The sequence below is a fragment of the Gorilla gorilla genome, chromosome 7, assembly GCF_029281585.2.
Source record: "Gorilla gorilla gorilla isolate KB3781 chromosome 7, NHGRI_mGorGor1-v2.1_pri, whole genome shotgun sequence".
Classification (NCBI taxonomy): Eukaryota; Metazoa; Chordata; class Mammalia; order Primates; family Hominidae; genus Gorilla; species Gorilla gorilla.
Window position 1 is genome coordinate 29,457,114 of NC_073231.2, and position 21,802 is coordinate 29,478,915.

The window sequence follows — 21,802 nt, forward strand, 5'->3', positions numbered from 1 at the left end:
TCTGACATCGTTATTATACCTTGAGTACTTTCTTTGGGACTAAGCCTGTGCCTTGTAATGAGAAAGACACAAAAGTAATGTGTAATGAGGGCCCCAATCATAGGGATTTCCTTCTAATTGATGGCAGACAATTACACAAGATTGTCTATGATTAAAAACCCAAACTGCGCTGGAAGGGAAAATTGTTGTGGAATGTCAGAGAAGAAAGAGATCCACGCAGGTAATCGGGAGCTAGTAGCCATTTGTTGAATTGCATTGTGGATGTGAGATTTGGATTGTTACAAATCAAGACAGGCCCTTGTTCTAGGCAGAAACAAACCATGGACTGAGCTCAGAATTTAGGGGAGAACATAGGAGTCTTCACTGGAGAGTAGGTTGGAATTTCGCAGATAGTGGAGACAAAGACAGATAATTACGGGCTGGGACAATTTTGGAGGTATTTTGGGTCAGGCTTAGAGATCTAGGTTTTAAGCAAACCGGTCTTTGGTGTGTGTGTGTGTGTGTGTGTGTGTGTGTGTGTGTGTGTTTCCAGCTTCTTGGTAGGTGTTTGTGTTTGGAGCTTCCAGTGCAAGGTGCTGCCTTTGAGAGCTTCTGCTTACTTTTCCAATGACCAGAACCAGGAAGAGGTGAAGCTTGGTCATTACACAATGCATTGTGACTCAGTGACCTCACTATTTCCTGTTTTCATTTGAGAAGGGGGCCAGTGGAAGGGACTATTTCAGTACAAAGCCATGAATAGGGAGTAGGAGATGTCAAGGATATGAGGTCTGCCAAACTAGCAGGCAGAGCATTCGCGTAAACCAGCAGACGAATGAAGGAGTTGAACTCCACTGGAATAGCAGCGGTGGCCCAGTGACCCATGAGAAAGTCTAGGAATTGGGAATTACTCCTACTTCTGAATCGCATGCGATTTCTCCTAACCTATGTCACCAGCCAATCATGGTTGTGAATTCATAGCCTAGTCCATAAGCTCAATAGTAAAATAAATTCCAACAGGCTTCTGTACCAGGAGTGCAGGAGAGCACTACCTGGATGACTTCCTTTATCAAGGAGAGGCCACTGGAAAACAGGTGGCTGGACATGTGCTCCTTCCTGCTCATTGAGAGGTTGACTGTGATGTAAGCCAAGCTGCAGGTGCAGGGTGCACTGCAGGCCCAGGGAAGAGCTGGGAAGAGCCGGGAAGACCCACCACTAGCAATGTCAAGGACGCCTTTCTTCCCTGTGGGATATACTGATGGACTGAGTGACTGTCCATTCATCAGTGTGGATGGCCACTCATCAGGCCTGCAGAGATGGGAGCCTTATGGGTTCCTTGGATTGTCAAGTCCATGGCTAGAGCTGAATCTCTAAGGGAGTTCTTTTTTCCTGGAAAGATGTAGTTCCCTCATCAGTAGAGTGAGAGTAAGAAGTAAATCTACTTAAAAAAAAAAAAAAAAACCAGCTTCCGTCAAGTGTAATTTATATACCATAAAATCCACCCATTTTAAGCATATTATTCACTGATTTTTAGTAAATTTACAGAGTTGTGTAAATATCACCACAACCCAGTTTTAGGATGTTTTCATCTCCCCAAGAAGCTCCTTAGGGCCTTTTGTGGTCAATCACCATTCCCTCCTCACAGCCCCAGGCAACCAATAGTCTCCTATATTGCCTTTGATAGATTTGCTAAATTCTGGACATTTTGAATAAATGGTGTCATAAACTATGTGGTCTTTTGCATCTGGCTTCTTTCCTTTAGTGTAATGTTTTGAGGTTCATTCATGTTGCAGTATGTGTCTGTATTCCATTTCTTTTCATTGCTGCATAGTATTCCATTGCATGGATATACCATACTTTGTGTATCCTTTCATCAGTTAATAAATTATTTCCATTTTGGGAGCTATTGTGAATAATGCTACTGTAGTGGATTTCAGTGGCTGCTGTGAGAAATTATACACTTGATGTCTCAAGACAGTGGGGGTTTATTCTCTCACAGTTCTGGAGATGGGAGTTAGGAAGTCAAGGTGCAAACAGGGCTGTGTTTCCTCCGGAGGCCCTCCGGGAGGTTCTGTTCCTTGCTTCTTCCAGCTTCTGGTGGATACTGGCCTTCTCTGACTTGCAGTCACATCAGTTCAATCTCAGCCTCCATCTTCATGTCGCCTTCTCTCCGGTGTGTCTCTCAGCTCTCTCTCTTTCTCTCTTGTAAAGATATATGTGATTGCATTTAAGGCCACCCTGATAATTCAGGGAAGAGAGCTCCTCTCAAAATCCTTATCATTGGTCATTAGAAAAATGCAAATAAAAACTGCAATGAGATACCATCTCACGCCAGTTAGAATGGCGATCATTAAAAAGTCAGGAGGCTGGGCGCGGTGGCTCACGCCTGTAATCCCAGCACTTTGGGAGGCTGAGGCGGGTGGATCATGAGGTTAGGAGATCGAGACCATCCTGGCTAACATGGTGAAACCCCATCTCTACTAAAAACACACAAAAAAATTAGCCAGGCTTGGTGGCGGGCACCTGTAGTCCCAGCTACTGGGGAGGCTGAGGCAGGAGAGTGGTGTGAACTCAGGAGGTGGAGGTTGCAGTGAGCCGAGATCACTCCACTGCACTCCAGCCTGGGCAACAGAGCGAGACTCTGTCTCAAAAAAAAAAAAAAAAGTCAGGAAACAAAAGATGCTGGAGAGGACGTGGAGAAAGAGGAACATTTTTACACTGTTTTTGGGACTGTAAACTAGTTCAATCATTGTGGAAAACAGTGTGGCGATTCCTCAAGGATCTAGAACCACAAATACCATTTGATCCAGTAATCCCATTACTGGGTATATACCCAAAGGATTATAAATCATGCTACTATAAAGACACATGCACATGTATGTTTATTGTGGCACTATTCACAATAGCAAAGACTTGGAACCAACCCAACTACCCATCAGTGATAGACTGGATAAAGAAAATGTGGCATATATACACCATGGAATACTATGCAACCATAAAAAAGGATGAGTTCACGTCCTTTGCAGGGACATGGGTGAAGCTGGAAACCATCATTCTCAGCAAAGTAACACAGGAACAGAAAACCAAGCACCACATGTTCTCACTCATAAGTGGGAGTTGAACAATGAGAACACAAGGACACAGGGAGGGGAACATCACACACTGGGGCCTTTTGGGGGGTGGGGGGCTAGGGGAGGGATAGCATTAGAAGAAATACCTAATGTAGGTGACGGGTTGATGGGTGCAGCAAACCACCATGGCACGTGTATACCTGTGTAACAAACCTGCACGTTCTGCACATATATCCCAGAGCTTAAAGAATAATTAAAAAAAAAATCCTTAACTTAATCAACTCTTTTGCCTTACAGGGTAAGATACACAGGTTCCAGGGATTTGATGTGGATTTCTTTTGGCGGGGGGGCACCTTTGCAGCCCACCACCGCAGCTCTGAACATTCACATAAGGTTCTTATGTAGACACATGGCTTCATTTCTCTTTGTAGGTACCTAGGAATGGATTGCTAGGACCTATGGTAAATTTATGTTTAACTTTTTGAGAAGTTCCCCAACTGTTTTCAGAAGGGGCTGTATCATGTTACATTCCTACCAGCAATGCAGGAGAGTTCTAGTTTCTCCACATTCTTGCCATTTGTCTGCCTTTTCTTTTTTCTTTATCATAGCCATTCTAGTGGGTGTGGAGTGGTATCTCACTGTGGTTTTAATTTGTATTTTCCCGTGACTGATAGTGTCGAACATCTCTTCGTGTGCCTGTTAGCTATTCATACATAATTTTTGGCAAAATATCTATTCAAAGCTCTGGCCTGTCTTAAAATTGGGTTGTCTTCTTTTTTTGAGTTATGAGTTAGTCTATCATTTTTCACAACCCGGCCCAGCCATTGCCAGCCCTAAAGACTGTGGTGGCTGAGGTCACCTTGATTAGGAAGTGCTGTGGTAACCCAGTTGCCCAGGGTGCCCTGGGCTGGGGCCAGGCACCATCTTTGCACCGTGCCCTGTGTCAGTTTGTCACTGGAGGGTGGATGGGCCTCACAGGTGGCCTTTTGCCATCAGATACTGTGCCATGGAAGCCAGGACATGGCTCGCCTGTGTCCTAGAGGTCATCAGTTCCGTGTTCTTGCAGGCTGGCTGTTGTCTGATGAACAAGGGCACTGACTAACAAAATCCCCCAATATATTTTCATTGTAACCAGATTGTTTCTTTCCTAACACTTATCACAACTTTAACTAGTTATTTCTGTGATTATATATTTGATATCTTTCTTCCTTCCACTCAACTGTTAAGTTCCCTGGGGACAGGGGCCATGTCCATGTGATTTGCCCCTCTATCACTAGTCTCTAACACAGTTCGTGATATGTAGCAGGCAACTGATCCATATTTGTTGGATGGGGGAAATGAGGATCCATTTCTCTGCTTTACAGTGGGCAATTCACATGAAATTATTAAATAGAGAGTTGTTTGTTGACCGAATTGTTCACTGTGACATGCATTCTTTTTTTTTTTTTTTTTTTGAGACGGAGTCTCATTTTATCACCCAGGCTGGCGTGCAGTGGCGTGATCTCGGCTCACTGCAATCTCTGCTGCCCGGGTTCAAGCAGTTCTCCTGCCTCAGCCTCCCAAGTAGCTGAGATTACATGCACCTGCCACTACGCCCAGCTGATTTTTGTATTTTTAGTAGAGATGGGGTTTCACCATCTTGGCCAGGCTGGTCTTGAACTCCTGACCTCATGATCCACCCACCTCGCCCTCCCAAAGTGCTGAGATTATAGGCGTGAGCCACTGTGCCCAGCCAAGTGACATGCATTCTAATTTCCCTTTTTTATTTCTCATTTCCAGCGATCTATAACTACAATGCTTCTCAAGATGTGGAGCTCTCCTTGCAGATCGGTGACACAGTTCACATCCTGGAGATGTACGAGGGTAAGTCTGGCTGGCCTTCTGCCAGATGAGGGCAAGGGAAAAACAGTGTAAGTTATTTATTAAAAAGGCACTTAGAGTAAACATCAACATGCTTGACTTCCTGAAACAGTGCTAGTAAAAATTCAGGAAGTACTTGGGTGACACAATTTTGAACAGAGTGTGATTTCAAAACAGCCTGCTGAGTACATGAGCACAAACTTGCACAGACACCAGGGTGAAAGCTCATGCATATGTGAAGGGTGCTGGTGTGGCCAGGCCACTTGGGCACAGAAGGATCAGTGACAGAGCTGGCTCGCGAGGAGACACTTGGGATGTTGGGCTGGCAGTAGCTCAAAGGAAGCACTGCTGATTAAGGGTCTCTTTCTGTTCAGCACTAAATGTTCCCAGGTTGGGGGAGAAATGAGGGAGTCTTTCTGGTGTTGCTGAGATTCTTTGAGAAAATTAGGTCATGACAGCAGCAGGTCCAGAAAGCCTGATTGTATATCTCCTTCAACTAGGTCAGGCGAGGGCCGTGGTTCCATTAACCTGTTAGTGGGCTGCGGGGCAGTACTTAGGACTGCCTGTTTGTCTGCCAAGCATTGGTCATGTCTGTACCCACTCCACCTCAGGCTTCCAACTTCAGCTCAGGTTCTCTAAATCCTAGAAGAAGTCTTCCTCCATATATCCACATTTTTAATCCAAACCTCCAGAGCACAACAAAAGCATAGCCAGGCCACTGAAGTTGAGGACCAAACCAAGAACTATCTTTAGGGTCCAGTTATTCTCTCAGAAGGTTAGGGTACAAATGAGGTGGAAATTAGGCAGATTTGACAGGGACCATGCATTTTCCAGGTCTAGCCCCCATGTAAACCCTTGTGGTGGTGAAACGGCAGAGATGGTCCGCGAGGACCCCATGCAGGTTCCTAGGGTGGGATGGGATGACACAGGATGAGAAAGAAGAGATGGGAAGGCAGGAGGAGAGGAAGCAGGATTTGGCCACAGAACAGCTAAATTATCTGCATGTTTGCATGGAAGACTCTGCTATTACTGCAGCCTCCCTTTAGTTTTTGGCAGAGGGCTGGGGTTTCACATTATCCTTTTCCCTTCCACACAACTCGATGTAATCGTGTAGCTCCCAGGGGCAGAGAGAAGACAGAGAGGGCTGTGTGAACTCTTCCCTTTCTCTTTCTACTGCTTATTCTCACCATCTCAGGCCCAGCCAAAGCATCAGTTCAAAGTCTCCAAGACACTAGGGCAGTTGCCTTATCTTTTCCAGAATCATTTGCTTATGGAAACCACAGCTCTTCCAGTCTTTTTATTTATTTATTTATTTTTTGAGACGGAGTCTCGCTCTGTCGCCCAGGCTGGAGTGCAGTGGCACGATCTCAGCTCACTGCAAGCTCCGCCTTCTGGGTTCACACCATTCTCCTGCCTCAGCCTCCCGAGTAGCTGGGACTACAGGTGCCCACCACCACACCCAGCTAATTTTTTGTATTTTTAGTAGAGACGGAGTTTCACCATGTTAGCCAGGATGGTCTCGATCTCCTGACCTCGTGATCCGCCTGCCTTGGCTTCCCAAAGTGCTGGGATTACAGGTGTGAGTCACTGCCCCCCGGCCTACAGCTCTTCCAGTCTTATCAGCTCATACCTCTTTTGTCAGGAGGCCAGGTTAATTCACTTTGTCTAGCCTCAATGGATGCATATTTTCCTATTGTGCAGGTAAAAAGCATGTGTTCAATTTTTCTAACTCTTCCATGTGGGCTTGGAAAGAATGTATATTTAAGGATCACTGGGTGCAAAGTTCTTTTTTTTTTTTTTTGAGATGGAGTCTCATTCTGTCGTCCAGGCTGGAGTGCAGTGGCGCGATCTAAGCTCACTGCAACCTCCATGTCCTGGGTTCAAGCGATTCTCACACCCAGCCTCCTGAGTAGCTGAGATTACAGGCATATGTCGTCACACCTCGCTAATTTTTGTATTTTTAGTAGAGACGGGGTTTCACCATGTTGGCCAGCCTGGTCTTGAACTCCTGAGCTCAGGTGATAGCCCCATCTTGGCCTCCCCAAGTACTGGAATTACAGGTGTGAGCCACCATGCCTGGCGGCAAAGTTCTATATATGGTAATTAGGTTCTAATTTCTGAGTCATTTTTCAGGTTTGCTATATGCTAACTTTTTTTTCCTGCTTTCTCTGTTACTGATAGAACTGTGTTAACTCTTCCACCATGATTGTAGTTTGTGTCTCTTTACGGTGATGTCAGCTGTTTGCTTTATGTATTCTGAGACTTGTTTTTAGGTGCCTGCTAATTTAGAATTGTTGTGTTAAACAGTTCTAACTTTTAATTCCTATTTATTAAACCTTTGTCATTGTCTTAATCTGTAGTAACATGCTATGTCTTACTCTGTGTTGTGTAAAATTGCAGCCAACTCACTGGCAAGTCCCAGGGCTTCAATTTTTGTCCTCCTGGCTCCACAAGGCCATCAGAAATGCTGCTCAGCTTCTCAGCCACTCAGGAATCCTTTCTTTTTTGTTGTTGTTGTTGTTTTTTGTATTTTTTGGAGATGGAGTCTTGCTCTGTCGCCCAGGTGGAGTGCAGTGGCTCAGTCTTGGCTCACTGTGATCTCCGTCTCCTGAGTTCAAGCGAGTCTCCTACCTCAGCCTCCTGAGTAGTTGGGATTACAGGCACCCAACGCCATGCCTGGCTAATTTTTGTATTTTTAGTAGAGACGGGGTTTCCCCATGTTGGCCAGGCTGGTCTCGTGGCCAACTCCTGAGCTCAGGTGATCCGCCCACCTTGGCCTCCCAGTGTTGGGATTACAGGTGTAAGCCACCGCACCTGGTCAGGAATTCTTTCTTAAATCAGCAGATGGATGCCCCAAGCGGAAAGCAGCCCCAGATGCTGAGCTGGTCTTTTTAGGTTTTGGTCTCTTTCAGATTTTGACCTGGTAATTCTTCACTGCCATGTTAGTTCGTGTGTGTGTGTGTGTGTGTGTGTGTGTGTGTGTGTGTGTGTGTGTGTGTGTGGCGGGGGCGGGGTGGGGCAGTGTATATGTTTGTGTGTGTTGTTTTGTCAAGCTTTTCTAATTGTCCTACAGAGTGTGGGAGGGAAGAATGGAGACTTGATCTGAAATAAAGTAGGTAATGTCTTTTGTTTTTTGGTTTTTTTCTTTGAGACAGGGCCTTGCGCTGTCACCCTAGCTGGAGTACAGTAGTGTGATCATAACTCACTGCAGCCTTGAGCTCCTGGGCTCAAGCTATCCTCTTGCCTCAGCCTCCCAAGTAGCTGGGATTATAGGCATGTGCCACCACACCCAGCTAATTTATTTATTTATTTTAATGGAGACAGGGTCTCACCAAGTTGCTCAGGCTGATCCCAAACTCCTGGCCTCAAATGATCCTCCTGCCTCAGCCTTCCAAAGTGTTGGGATTGTAGGCATAAGCCATAGCACCTGGCCCAGGTGATACCTTTAAAATATTTCTTCAAATTTTTTTTCATTTTGATGTGACCTCAGCATATTTCTAAGAAATAGTTAATTGAAACACTTTGTCCTGTTAGGGTTCATATCAATAGTAATTTTAAGGATGAGTGTGGTGGCTCACTCCTGTAATCCCAGCACTTTGGTAGGCTGAGATGGGAGGATCCCTTGAGGCCTAGAGTTCAAGACCAGCCTCGGCAACATAGTGAGACCTTGTCTCTACAAAAAATTTAAAACTTAGCCAAGCATGGTGACATGCACCTATAGTCTCAGCTACTTGGGAGGCTAAGGTGGGAGGATTGCTTGAGCCTGGGAGGCAGAGGCTGCAGTGAGCTGACCACACCACTACACTCCAGCCTGGGCAACAGAGTGAGACCTTGTCTCAAAAAGAAAAAAAAAAGTACTTTTAAGTGTGCTCACTATACTTTACCAAGAGTTCTCCAGTTGGCCTATAAACATTCCTCAAGACAGCATCCCTATGGACCAAGCTAAGGGGGTCACTGAGCTTAGTTGAATATAAATGTAAACACAGATACATTCATTTCAAATACCATGCACTTGAGTCCAAACAGTCCAAAACCCACAGTGCTTCCAGTATATTACAGCTCACACTACGATATGCTTGTAGGATGTGCTGGCCCATTTGACAGTCACACAAAAATGGTTAATTTCTTCAGTTATGGTGATCCGGATGCTGTAGTCCTGCTCGCAAGAAACCGCTCTTCTTAATTGCTGCCATAACATTTTTGCTGCGTCAGCCGTAGAACTTTCTCTTGTCAAAGGATGTCAATGCCTGTTCTTTAAAAGTAAGCACATGTCAAGGCGTGAAGGGGAGGGAGGTTGAGAACACTTGAGCCTGCACCGTGAGCTTACTGAGTTCATTAACCACCAAGGGGCAGGTCAGCTTGACAGAGAGATTACTATATTGGATTATATTTTTCAATAGTGTTTATTTTCTGGGATTAATTTTTAAAATCGTGCCTACCTTGCCAGATGTCCCATGATAGGTCCTTGTATCTGCTAAGCACTTAGAGTTCTTGGCTTGATTCTCAAATTCCTTTATTATTTAAGGCAGCTCGAGGCAAGGGCAGGAGTGCTTTGCAAACATGAAACGCGATGGGAATGCTGAGTAATCACTTGTCTTCTACCCCTCCTCTCCTAGTCCCTCTTAACTTTAGAAAAATAAACACAATGAAAACGCCGACAGTCCTGCCGGGTGGAACTGAAGGGTGACACTGGCACTGTATTGTGGCCCTGGGATTCGTGTCTTCCAGCTTCCTGTCGGAGCTGACTTCGGGGCGCTCCCTCTGCACTCTGCCCCACCCTGCCCTCGAGATGTCTGCATACCAGATCTGTGTGTGTTTTTCCAGCGTGGACATGAATCCACCCAGACATGAAACATTTTTTCTGCCCACCGCCCGGGACAGAATACTATTTTTGATTCTCCTTTTTCTGTTTCCTGCCGTGTGGTTGGCTGAAAAATTTCAGAAAGTATTGGCTCCTTGAAGGCAAAGCCTGCTCCTCCTTCATCTGCAGAGCCTGTGCCTCCCTAGCTCCTGGTATATGGCAGGTGCTCAGCAACAATCTATTGAATGATGAAGGTAAAATAGGAGACCAAGGCAAGCTGGTGTAGAGAGTAAGGGGGTCAGGGGTCACCTCCACAAAACCCTGGGTATTACAAAGCAGAGGTGCTGTTCCTTCTCTATGAGGGAAATACAGGGGGTGCTAATGTTTTTTGGTCCTCTGCAATTATAGGAGGATTTAGTCATTGCTGAAGTTTTTGTTTTTGTTTTATTTATCTTTTTTTTAGAGACAGGGTCTTGCTGTCCCCCAGGCTGGAATGCAGTGGCGTAATAACAGCTCACTGTAACCTTGGCCTTTTGGACTCAAGGGATGCTCCTGCTTCAGCCTCTTGAGTAGTTGAGACTAGTGGTACATGCCACCATGCCTAGCTAATGTTTTTAATTTTTTAGGAGAGGTGAAGCCTTGCTGTGTTGCCCTAGCTGGTCTGGAACTCCCGGCCCTTAGCGATCCTTCCACCTCGGCCTCCCAGAGTGTAGGGATTACAGGCGTGAGCCATTGTGCCTGGCCTTGTGGGTTTTTTTTGTTTGTTTTTAATAACAGCTTTCTTGAGATATAATTCAAATACCAATCAATTTACTTGTTTAAAGTATACAATTCAATGGATATTTACTAAGTTCACTATGCAGAGGGTTGGGCAAATATCATCACTATCTACTTTCAGAACACTTTCATCATCCCATAAAGGAGCTCTGTACCCATCGGTAGTCATGCCTCCCCTGGCTCTAGGCAGCTTCAAATTCATTTCATATAAGTGGAATCACATAGTATGTGGTCTTTTGTGACTGGCTGCCTTCGTTTGGCATCAGGACTTCATCTCTCTCGCCCTCTCTCTTGCTCTGTTGCTCAGGCTGGAGTGCAGTGGCATGATCACGGCTCACTGCAGCCTTGACCTCCTGGGCTCAAGGAATCCTCCTACTCCAGCCTCCCAGGTAGCTGGGACTATAGGTGCACACCGCTACACCCAGCTAAATTTTTATTCTTTGTAGAGACAGGGTCTCGCTATGTTACTGAGGTTGGTCTCGAAATCCTGGGCTCAGGCAGTTCTCCTGCCTTGGCCTCCCAAGGGCCAGGTGTCCCAATGTGTTGGGATTATAGGCATGAGCCACTGCACCTGGCCCAACTTCATCTCTTTTCATTGCTGAGTAATATGTATTATGTAGGTACATTATATTTTATTCATTCATCAGTTGGACATTTGGGTTGTTTAGATGTTTCAGCTACTGTGAATAATACTGCTGCAAATATTTGCGTGCAAGTTTTTATGTGGACATATGTTTTCATCTCTCTTGGGTAGGTACCTAGGAGTGGAATTGCTAGGTCATAGGGTAACTCAATGTTTAATATTTTGAGGAACTGCCAGACTGATTGAGCTTTGGCTCCAAAACAGGCGACCAGAGTCCAGATGAGCGAGCTTGTATCCATCATGGTTTTTCACTCATTTGACTCTCTGGCCTTGCCCCTGAACTTCATTTGTTGCTAAATGAAGGAAAGAAGCAGAACTGACTGATAAGCTATCTACTGCTCATCCGTTACAGGTCTCCAGGAATTATTTGTCTTTAGAGACTTTATCAGGAAACAGAATTCCTTAAGGACTGAAGCGAGCGTTCTTGCCTTTCTTCATCTTTGGCACTGGCTTGCCCACAGTCATTTTTGTGTCTTTGCTTCTTTTACTGTGGAATGTATTTGGCAGTGAGGTAGCTGTTTATTACTGTGAACGTTCCTTTCCACCCCAGATCCATGGCAGAAAGTGCACTGACTTCTGGAGATGCCCGGCCGTGAGGTCATTTATTCATTCAACATTATTTGCTGAGCACCAAGTATGGGCCAAGTACATTTATTGAGCATGAGAGATGTTCTGGGTACTCTGTGGTCTCTTAAGTGACAAAATGCAAGTTCCTGCTCTCCTAGGGTTTACATTGGAGGGATAGACAAAAACAAGTAAACAAAGTAAGTAAACAAAACAATTCAGATATGTGCTTACAAATGCTATGGGGAGAAGAGGGTGGTATTGCAGAGGCCAGAGGTGGAGGACAGTGATGGAGAGGGAGAGGGAAGACTATTGTAGGTTGGTGGTTTTGTCCTTGTCTAGATTGACTGTCCCTGGGCAAGACATTGCAGCCGTCTTTGTGATAAGGACATTTCATCTAAATTGGAGTCACTTTTTGAGTTGAGAGTGATCAAATGTAAGTGCTTTGAAAAGTGCATAGTACCTTGTATGTGTCAGGTTTCAGCATCCTGTTACCATGGAGCTCCCCTCTCCTGTGATTAACGTCACTCCAGTCACAAGTGGTTTTAGGCCTGGAGTCTGAGGTTCCTCTAGTGCTGGTTTCCTGTGTTTAATTCATATCCATCGATTAACTCTTTCTGCTCCATAAACCACTCACAAGCTCATGAGAAAGGGCGGCTGGTGTGCTGGTGTTAGCAGTGATTTCTGGGGTAAATACAGCACAATTGACCACTGTTGGAACAAACACAGTGAAAGGTCTCAAAGGTGAGCTGAACTGTACAGAGGCAGGCACAGCACATATTATTTCAGGGCAATTTTTAAAGACTCGAAGGATAGCACAAGTGCTTGGACTGGAACCAGAGGAAACAGGCAAACCTGAAAAGTTAAAAGAAACAAAAAGAAGTGTTTGTATACCTACAGGAGTTCCCCAGAATACCCATGTTATTTCTTCTGTATAGAAGAAGTCCAGTTTTTGAATGCACTTTAATCAAAAAATCTACTTCCCTCTAATATGAAAAGGAATAAAAATGTATTAAGACTTGAGCTGTATGTGTTTTGAATCTCATTTTTATAAAGCACGCCTTTGTGAGTAGGGACAGCGGGCAGTGTTATGACAGGTAAGTTACATGGCAATGAATTTTGTCTGCATGTTTGCCAAAACTTTCTAACAGAGATATAAAAAAGAAGAGAGTGGGCTGGGTGCAGTAGCTCATGCCTGCAATCCCAGTACTTTAGGAGGCTGAGGCGGGCAGGTCGCATGAGGCCAGGAGTTTGAGACCAGTCTGGCCAACATGGCAAAACCGTGTCTCTACTAAAGATACAAAAATTAGCTGGGCATGGTGGTGTGCACCCATAATCCCAGCTACTTAGGAGACTGAGGCACAAGAATCGCTTGAACCCGGGAGGCAGAGGTTGCAGTGAGCTGAGATCACGCGTGCCATTGCACTCCAACCTGGGTGACACAGCAAGACTCTATCTCAAAAAAAAAAAAAATGCTTTTAGAAGATTTTTTTCAATCAGAGGCTTAATCATCATCCTTTAGAGATGTGGTAATAGGAACCCTGCATTGGATTATGATACAGTATGGTATCTAACGTTTTGAGAATGTCTGTCTGATTGTCACATTCTGCTATGCTCTATGACAATTAATTCTGTAACACTGAAATCTCTTTATTGTTCCTCCTTTCTACTTGTTTCTTTCTCTACTTGGTCATCCATGCACAGTGGTCAGAAGCCAAGAGAGAGACAAAAGATTCAAAATTGCTGTTAAAAATCAGTTCTTAATAGAATGTGTAAAAGTTTACTGGATATAAGCTTCAATAGGGGTGTCCAAGGTATTTGTAACTTCCGTTTACTTTTGTTACCCGCTAATTAAAATAATTGAAAGTTTATTGTAATTCACAATCTATATAGTCTCCACTATCTAGGTACAGAAATACTGCCTTTCTCATACATAAATGGCAGTGAGCCTAACAGCTTGGATTTTATGACGCTGCGTGCAAACATTTTGGCATTAGGCTGGAAAGCAGATAAGGCCATGTGGCATTTTGTTGAGTGTGCTTGGTCGCTTCCCACATCTGTTTGACCTTTACCTTAAGTACAGCTTATGAGCTACTACTGCTGGTGACATATGTTCCTGAGATGTGTTTTTCAAAAGATATGTGTGGCAGTAGGAGGGTGTTTACCAGAGAAATTAATTAAAAGGAGTGTCAGTGAAAAGTCTTATCTCGGATTTAATCTTTAAAAAAAGCGAATGCCTTCTCCTATTTTTCCTTTTCAGGTATGTTTCAATATGCTTCTAAAATTCTAAAATTCCATCTTTATTTATTTTTTTGAGACAGAGTGTTACCCTGTCTCCCAGGCTGGAGTGCAGTAGTGCAATCTTGGCTCACTACAACCTCTGCCTCCTGGGTTCAAGTGATTTTCATGCCTCAGCCTCCCAAGTAGCTGGGATTACAGGCACATGCCACCACGCCCAGCTCATTTTTAGTAGAGACGTGGTTTTGCCATGTTGGCTAGGCTGGCCTCAAACTCCTGGCCTCATGTGATCTGCTCACCTTGGCCTCCCAAAGTGCTGGGATTGCAGGTATGAACCACCAACCCTAAAATTCCATCTTTAAAAATGTACATGATTCAGGTATAGGCATATATGGAATTTTCTACTGTAGAGTTCAGAACTGTTTCCTGAGTGGTACCTTCATTCAGTTATTCTGTCATGAGTAAGTACTTGGAATTACCTATTTGGGCAGCTCCCATGCACCTAAGGAGGCAAACTCAGTCTGAAAGCTTTTGGGAGTTCTCTGGAGGAATATTCCCAGGAGCTTTTAGCATTCCACAGATTTTGGACCGCAACAGATCTTGGTTGGATCAAGGGGTTGAAATGGGAGCAGAGTCCTTCCATCCCATGCACACACATACCTGCTCACAGCTGTCTTCACACCCCTGATTGCTGTAGCATTCACATTATTTGGTGCATAACCTTTATTTTTTTTTAAATGCGTTAGGTTATGTCCATATAACATCACGGTTGGGCTGGCTAAGCCTCGTTAAGGATTAGTGTAAGGAGAAAGCCTTAGAGGAAGGTTTAAAATTGATTGAGGGCAAATGATCATACTTCTCCTCTTGCTTATATCTGGAAAAAAAAGTTAAATATATGCCTCTGCTTCATCCATAGTAATATAAGAGTCAGTTATTATCTTTAAAAGCATATATTGATGAAAGAATTTGAAATACTAAATAAATGGAAGCTATCCCATGTTCATGGTTAGGGAGACTCAATGTCAAAATGTCAGTTCTTCTGAAGTTGATTTATAGATTCAAAGCAATCCCAATTAAAATCCCAGACAGTTATTTTGTGGATATCGACAGATGGATTCTAAAGTTATGTGGAGAGGCAGAGGACTCAGAACAACCAACATGAAGTTGAAGAACAAAGTTGGAGGACTGACACTACCTGATTTCACAACTTACTATAAAGCTATAGTAATCAAGACTGTGGTATTGGCAGAACACTAGACAAACAAATCTACTGAACAGAACAGAGAGCTCACAAATAGACCCACACAAATATAGTCAGCTGACCTTTGACAAAGAACAAAGGCAATACAATAGAGAAAAGATAGTCTTTTTAACAAATTGTGCTGGAGCAACCTGACAACCACATGCCGAAATAAGAATTTAGACACAGACCTTTCACCCTTGACAAAAAATAAGTCAAAATAAATTCAAGACCTAAATGTAAAATATAAAGGTGTAAAACTCTTAGAATATAATAACATGGAGAAATGTAAATGACTTTTGATATGGGGGTAACTTTTTAGATATAACATTGAAAACACAGTTATATGAAAGAAATAAGTGATAAACTGTACTTTATTAAAATTTAAAACTTCTGCTCTGCAAAAGATAATGTCAAGAGAATGAGAAGTTAAGCCACAGTATGGAAGAAAATTTTGTAAAAGAGAAATTTGAGGGTGGGCACAGTGGCTCACACCTGTAATCTCAGCATTTTGGGAGGCCGAGGTGGGCAGATCACAAGGTCAAGAGATAGAGACCATCCTGGCCAACATGGTGAAACCCTGTCTCTACTAAAAATGCTAAAAATTAGCCAGACGTGATGGTGGGCACCTGTAATCCCAGCTACTTGGGAGGCTGAGGCAGGAGAATCACTGGAACCTGGGAGGCAGAGGTTGCAGTGAGCCGAGATTGTGCCACTGCACTCCAGCCTGGCGACAAAGCAAGACTCTGTCTCAAAAAAAAAAAAAAAAAAAAAAAAAGACATTTGATAAAGGACTATTATCTAAAACGTGTAAAGGGCTTTAAAATCCAACAATAAGAAAACAACCCACTTAAAACATGGGCAAAGACCTTCACAGAAACCTCGCTAAGGAAGATATATATCCATATGGCATGTAAGTGGGTGAAAAGATATTCAGCATCATATATCATTAGAGAATTGAAAATTAAAGTAATGAGATACTACTATGCACCTATTAAAATGGCCAAACTCCAGAATACTGACAACACCAAATGCTGACAAGGATGTGGAGTAACAGGAACTCTCATTCATTGCTGATGGGAATGCAAAATGGTACAGCCACTTTGGGAGACAGTTTGTTAGTGTCTTAGAAAGCTAAACACACTCTCATCACACAATGCAGCAATTTCTGTCCTTGGTATTTACCCAAAGGAGTTGAAAACTTACACCCACACAAAAGCATGCACATAGATGTTTGTAGCAGCTTTATTCATAATTGCCAAAATGTGGGAGTAAACAAGATGTCCTTCAGTAGGTGAATGGATAAACAAAGTGGTACATCCAGACAATGGAGTATCATTCAGCGCTAAAAAGAAATGAGTTATCAAGCCATAAAAAGACATAGATATGCATGTTACTAAGTAAAAAGGGTCAATCCACATGATTCCAACTATATGACATTCTGGATAAGGAAAAACTATGGAGATGGTAAAAAAGATTCGTGGTTGCCAGGGGTTAGAGGGAAGGAGGGATGAAGAGGTAGAGCACAGGGAACTTTTAGAGCAGTAAATCTACTCTGTATGATACTGTAATGGTGGAATCATGTCATTATACATTTGTCCATACCCATAGAATGCACGACACCAACAGTGGACCCCAATGTAACCTATGGACTTTGGGTGATAATAATATCTCAGTGTAGGTTTGATTGCAATAAATGTACCACTCTGGTGGGGTATGTTGATAGCAGGGATGTCTTGTCAGGGGACAAGAGGTATATGATAACTTTCTGTACCTTCTGCTCAGTTTTGCTGTGGACCTAAAATTGCTCTACAAATTAAAGGCTATTAAAAATTTTTAAGCATATAAGGAGACTTCTGTGTCTTAAATATTAACTCTGTGCTTGAGTACACCCATTCTGTTTCACCCATGGAGTTGAATGATTCAACAGAAATGGTCATAGTAGCAGGAAACAGACTGCCTAAAAAACTTGTGTTTTATTGATGGGTCTTAGAAACCCATGAAAACTTCACTTCTCTTCCTTGCCTCATCTCCATGTATAATTCAAGCTACAAATAAGAATGGACAAGGCAACACAGGAAACTTTCTAGTTACAGAAAGATTCTTAGTCTTACTATGATATTCTGTGTATCTGTTCCTAATGTTTATCATGCAACCAAGAATATTAAATATGTGTGTGTGTGTTTAACTTTTGCAATAGGAATATAGGATTTTAAACAATTGTATCTAGCAATTTGGTTAATCTTCTAAATGGCAGGAACAATGAGTATTACGTTACTAACCTTGAATACTTGTTTAGTTTTCACCAATGCCAGTTTAAGAATCTGTTACAGGCCGGGTGCAATGGCTCAAGCCTGTAATCCCAACACTTTGGGAGGCTGAGGCGGGTGGATCACTTGAGGTTAGGAGTTCAAGACCAGCCTGGCCAACATGGTGAAAACCCATCTCTACTAAAAATACAAAAATGAGCTGGGTGTGGTGGCGTGTGCCTGTAATCCTAGCTACTTGGGAGACTGAGGCAAGAGAATCACTTGAACCTGGGAAGGAGAGGTTGCAGTGAGCCAATATCGCACCACTGCACTGCAGCCTGGTCGACAGAGCGAATCTCCATCTCAAAAAAAAAAAAAAAAAAAGAATCTGTTATAGTTGGAATTGAAAGATACAAAGGGTGAAATTTTTTCTTAGTGTCACTTTCATTGCTGACACTAAGTGTTTAATCAGGCCTTAGATAACCAATTTGGGTAACTTTTGAGTTTGGCCCCATTTGGTCTCTGCCAAGGCCCTGGTTACTCAGTGCCATGTTTCTCGATTATTCTAGCCACAGTCTTAGGGTTTTTCTGTCACTCAAATTGTTTCTTCTTGACTTTTTGTTTTTTGTTTTTGGTCCTCTTTCTTTTAAAGTCATCTTTTCTACCATTTTCTCGGAGTAGGGAAGTTATGTTGGAAAATAAAATTATGTCTTCATATCAGGTACTATAGTCTGGACACCCCTAGCATGGTATTCTAGCTGTTTTGTGTGTCTCAGCTTTGATTGTTGGCAGTAATTTAAGTAGTTGAGAGAGGTTCTGCTCTTTTTGAGGAGCACAGACACATTCTTCAAAAAAATAAGTAAAAAAGAACTCCAAATAGAGCCCCTGACAGCACAGGAACCGGAAGACAGACCTAAGCACTGCCGATGGTCCCTGAACTGTGCCATTGAGTACCTTCCGTGTCTGACATTTTACATCCCTCTCTATGCCAGGCATCGAGCTACGGCCTTTCATGTACTGCCTCTCAGTTCTTACAATCCTGGGAGACCAGAATTATTGATGCTCTTTTAATCAATGTGGAGATTTAGGTTAAGAAACTTGAAGAAATTCATGCAGCTATTAAGTGGCAGAGCTGTGATTCCCACTGGGGTCCTGTGGAATCCTAGTATATTGTTCTTTCCACAACGTGCAGCCCTTCAGCAAATGACGTTTATGCTTTTGGACGTGACATAAAGTTTTCCAAAGGGGATAGGGTTGTTTTGCTTTTGAAATAGCCACCTGAAAAGTTCAGCAGCACCCCAGATGTGTCTGTATTGCGGTGAGCTCTTTCTGAACTTAGCTCCCCTCCATGGCTCTTGGCACACAAACTTGCCACTCTTACCCAGTGGTCTTGTTGCTGTCCTGGAGGGAGATCAGGGATTGGGGTTATACTCTCAAATTCCTTGAGGTCCCATAGCCTCTAGCATAACTCTTTATAAAAAGTGGACCTCATGTTGATTGATTAATTGTACGTCTCTCTCATTCATCTTTCGAAGTCATGCTGATGATAACAAAACCAGCATAAGAGTGAGTTGCAGCAAATTCATTGCTCCTACTGACAAAACCACATGCTACCTCCTGTCATTTCAGCTTTCTTGACTGCTTGGACAAGCTAGAGAAATGCATCACAGAAGAGGAAAGTTAGACTTTTAGCAAGAAGGACTAACTGCTGGCAAGATTACTTTGCTTTAAAAAGGAAAGAAAGAAAAACCACGTCCAGAAAATATAAAGCGAATTGGCCAAAAAGTAGATGATGTTGTCCAGGCTACAGGAAGTGTTATTTCCTTCCTCTCACTGAGCTTCCAGGGCTCTGTGAAGGCACAGAGGGAGGTTTCCTTGTTTTGCAGTGGAAATTTGGATATATCATCTCTCTATTTTGCTGACTGTGATTTGGTCCTCTTCCTCGCCCCTCACTGCCTGGACCAGGTCTCTCTGCTTGTCTCAGAAGGTATTTGCTGGTTGCAAATAGAAATCTCTGCCATCACCCTCTATGATAGGCAACCAGAATAAACCTTCTTGGCATTCTTTGCTACAGATGTTATGGGGTAACAAGATTAAAAATATTGTAATGTTTTTGTGGAATGAAATTTAAGAGATTGAAACTGTAATTACTTAAAATTGACAAGGGAAAAAAATGGAGTCCCCCAGAGCTGGTTACTGTGGAGCTAGGATGGAGAACCAGGCCTTTTGGTGTCACACAAGCTCTCTTTATAAAGAAGCAATGGCTCCTCTATTCAGGACATTCTGGCCTCGTAGGCAGGGTGCTTTAGCGCTGCCTGTCTCTGCCCACTGGGCATGGGATCCCAGGAGAACAAAGAAGGGTCACTCAGACCCTGCTATCCAAGTGTGTCTTGTGGGTGCAGGTTTCATTGCATATTCCTTACAGCAGTCTATTCTATACCTAGCCAGTGGCTCAAGAACACCTGTCTTTCTCATTGCTATATTCATCAGATGTTTACTCAGTGCCTGCTGCATGCCAGGCACTACGAAGGACAGTTCCCTGTTTTGATCATTAAAAAAATTAAATAGACCGGACACAGTGGCTCACGCTTGTAATCCCAGCACTTTGGGAGGCTGAGGTGAGTGGATCACTTGAGGTCAAGAGTTTAAGACCAGCCTGGCCAATATGATGAAATCCTGTCTCTACTAAAAATGCAAAAATTAGCTGGGCTTGGTGGTGCATGCCTGTAATCCCAGCTACTCAGGATACTGAGGCAGGAGAATTGCTTGAGCCCAGGGGGACGGAGGTTGCAGTGAGGCGAAATCATGCCACTGTACTCCAGTCTGGGTGACAGAGCGAGACTCTGTCTCAAAGAATGAATAAATGAATGAATGCATGAATGAATAAATAAAGCCAGAAGACTTATCTCCTTTTTCACTTAGATGGTGTGCCTATGTGTGTATGTTTTATACTGATAGAATTCCATGGCCAAACTCACCTGACCTGAGGGGTGGCGCATTGAGAAAGTGTCCTGTCTACTGTGCCCCAGCAGGGCCGTGGGCCAGCTTGGTATAAGGGAAAGCAATGAGCTGGCAGGTAGGAGGCCTATGTTTGTATCCCCAGCTTAGGTAGTAAGTAGCTGGGTGATATGGGACAAACCTTTTCGGTTCCTTAACTATGTTTTCTTTCTTTAATTAATTTATTTACTTTTTATTTTATGTTTTAAGAGGCAGTCTTGCTCTATCACCTAGGCTAGAACACAGTGGCACCATCATGACTTACTGCAGGCTCAACTTCCTGAGGTCAAGTGATCCTCCCGCCTCAGCTTCCTGAGTAGTTGGGACTACAGGCATGCATCACCAGGCCTGGCTGATTTAAAAAAAAATTTTTTAGAGACAAGGTCTTACTATGTTGCCCAGGCTGGTCTTGAACTCCTGTCCTCAAGCGATCCTCCTGCCTTGGCCTCCCAAAGTGGTGGGATTACAGGTGTGAGCCACCGCACCTGGCCTCATTTGTTTTAAGTAAGGTTGTTATATTTTAGTGAGCTGTGAGTTCTTTCCAATATCTGGCTATCTCAAATCCACAAAACTGAGCTCAGATAATTAACCTGGAAGACTCATTTGTCTCACCAAGAAGTACAAAAGAATAGAATCATCTTTTACCATCTTTGCATCCCTTGACTTTCTGCCTTTGAACTTATTTTCAAAAGCCCCAGTGAGTTCCATGTGGAGTGTGGACATCTTGAGACCTGAGGCTCAGGAAGGCGGTGAGTGTGCTGCGGACAGGGAGAGGTGCAGCCACTGTCTGTGAGGAAGGATTTTAGACCCAGCCCTTTGTCTGTCCTGTGACGAGTTTGCACCCAGCAGTTTCTGCTCACTGGCTTCCCAAGAGACAATCAGCTTCTATTGGAGGGACAACTCACTGGGGATGGGAGGACAGGATATGCCCGTGGAAACCTGACAAGCTTACCTGGCCCACAGGGGATGGAGCCTTTGCCCTTGGCCTCATTAACTGTGTTTTATGCAGCAAGATACCAGACCAGCAACACTTAAAGGAAAAACAACAGGATTTAGCACCTGCTCCTTCTCTGGGACGCCGCCCCCAGCTCCCCCAGTCCCCGCAAACACACACATAACGCAGGTGTATAGAAACATAGCTCTTTTATGTGTGTACGTGGGGTAAAACTAATTTATCTTGTGATCAGAAAGTAGGGAGAGATTTTATAAAACACTCCATAATTTCAGCATCTAAATGATGCTTTCCTTGTTGGGAAATCATGAGTCCCTCTCAGTAATTGCTTCTGAGTCTTCAGCATATTCATGACTTTCTCTTTTGTGTGCCAGAGTCTACAAGCATTACCATTAAAAGCCCTTTTGTATTTAGTTATTTGTTTACAGATCTGT

General features: G+C 43.6%; 1 protein-coding gene across 2 annotated transcripts in view; it reads left to right on the forward strand.

Annotated features, from left to right (window-relative positions):
- The window catches only part of DOCK5 (dedicator of cytokinesis 5), a 231,636-nt gene that overhangs the window by 52,482 nt on the left and 157,352 nt on the right, over window positions 1–21,802 (forward strand). For both annotated transcript variants that reach the window (XM_004046801.5, XM_055348267.2), the window contains exon 2: window positions 4,827–4,910. In XM_004046801.5, the coding sequence (XP_004046849.2) occupies window positions 4,827–4,910 (84 nt within the window). The remainder of the gene's footprint in view (window positions 1–4,826; window positions 4,911–21,802) is intronic.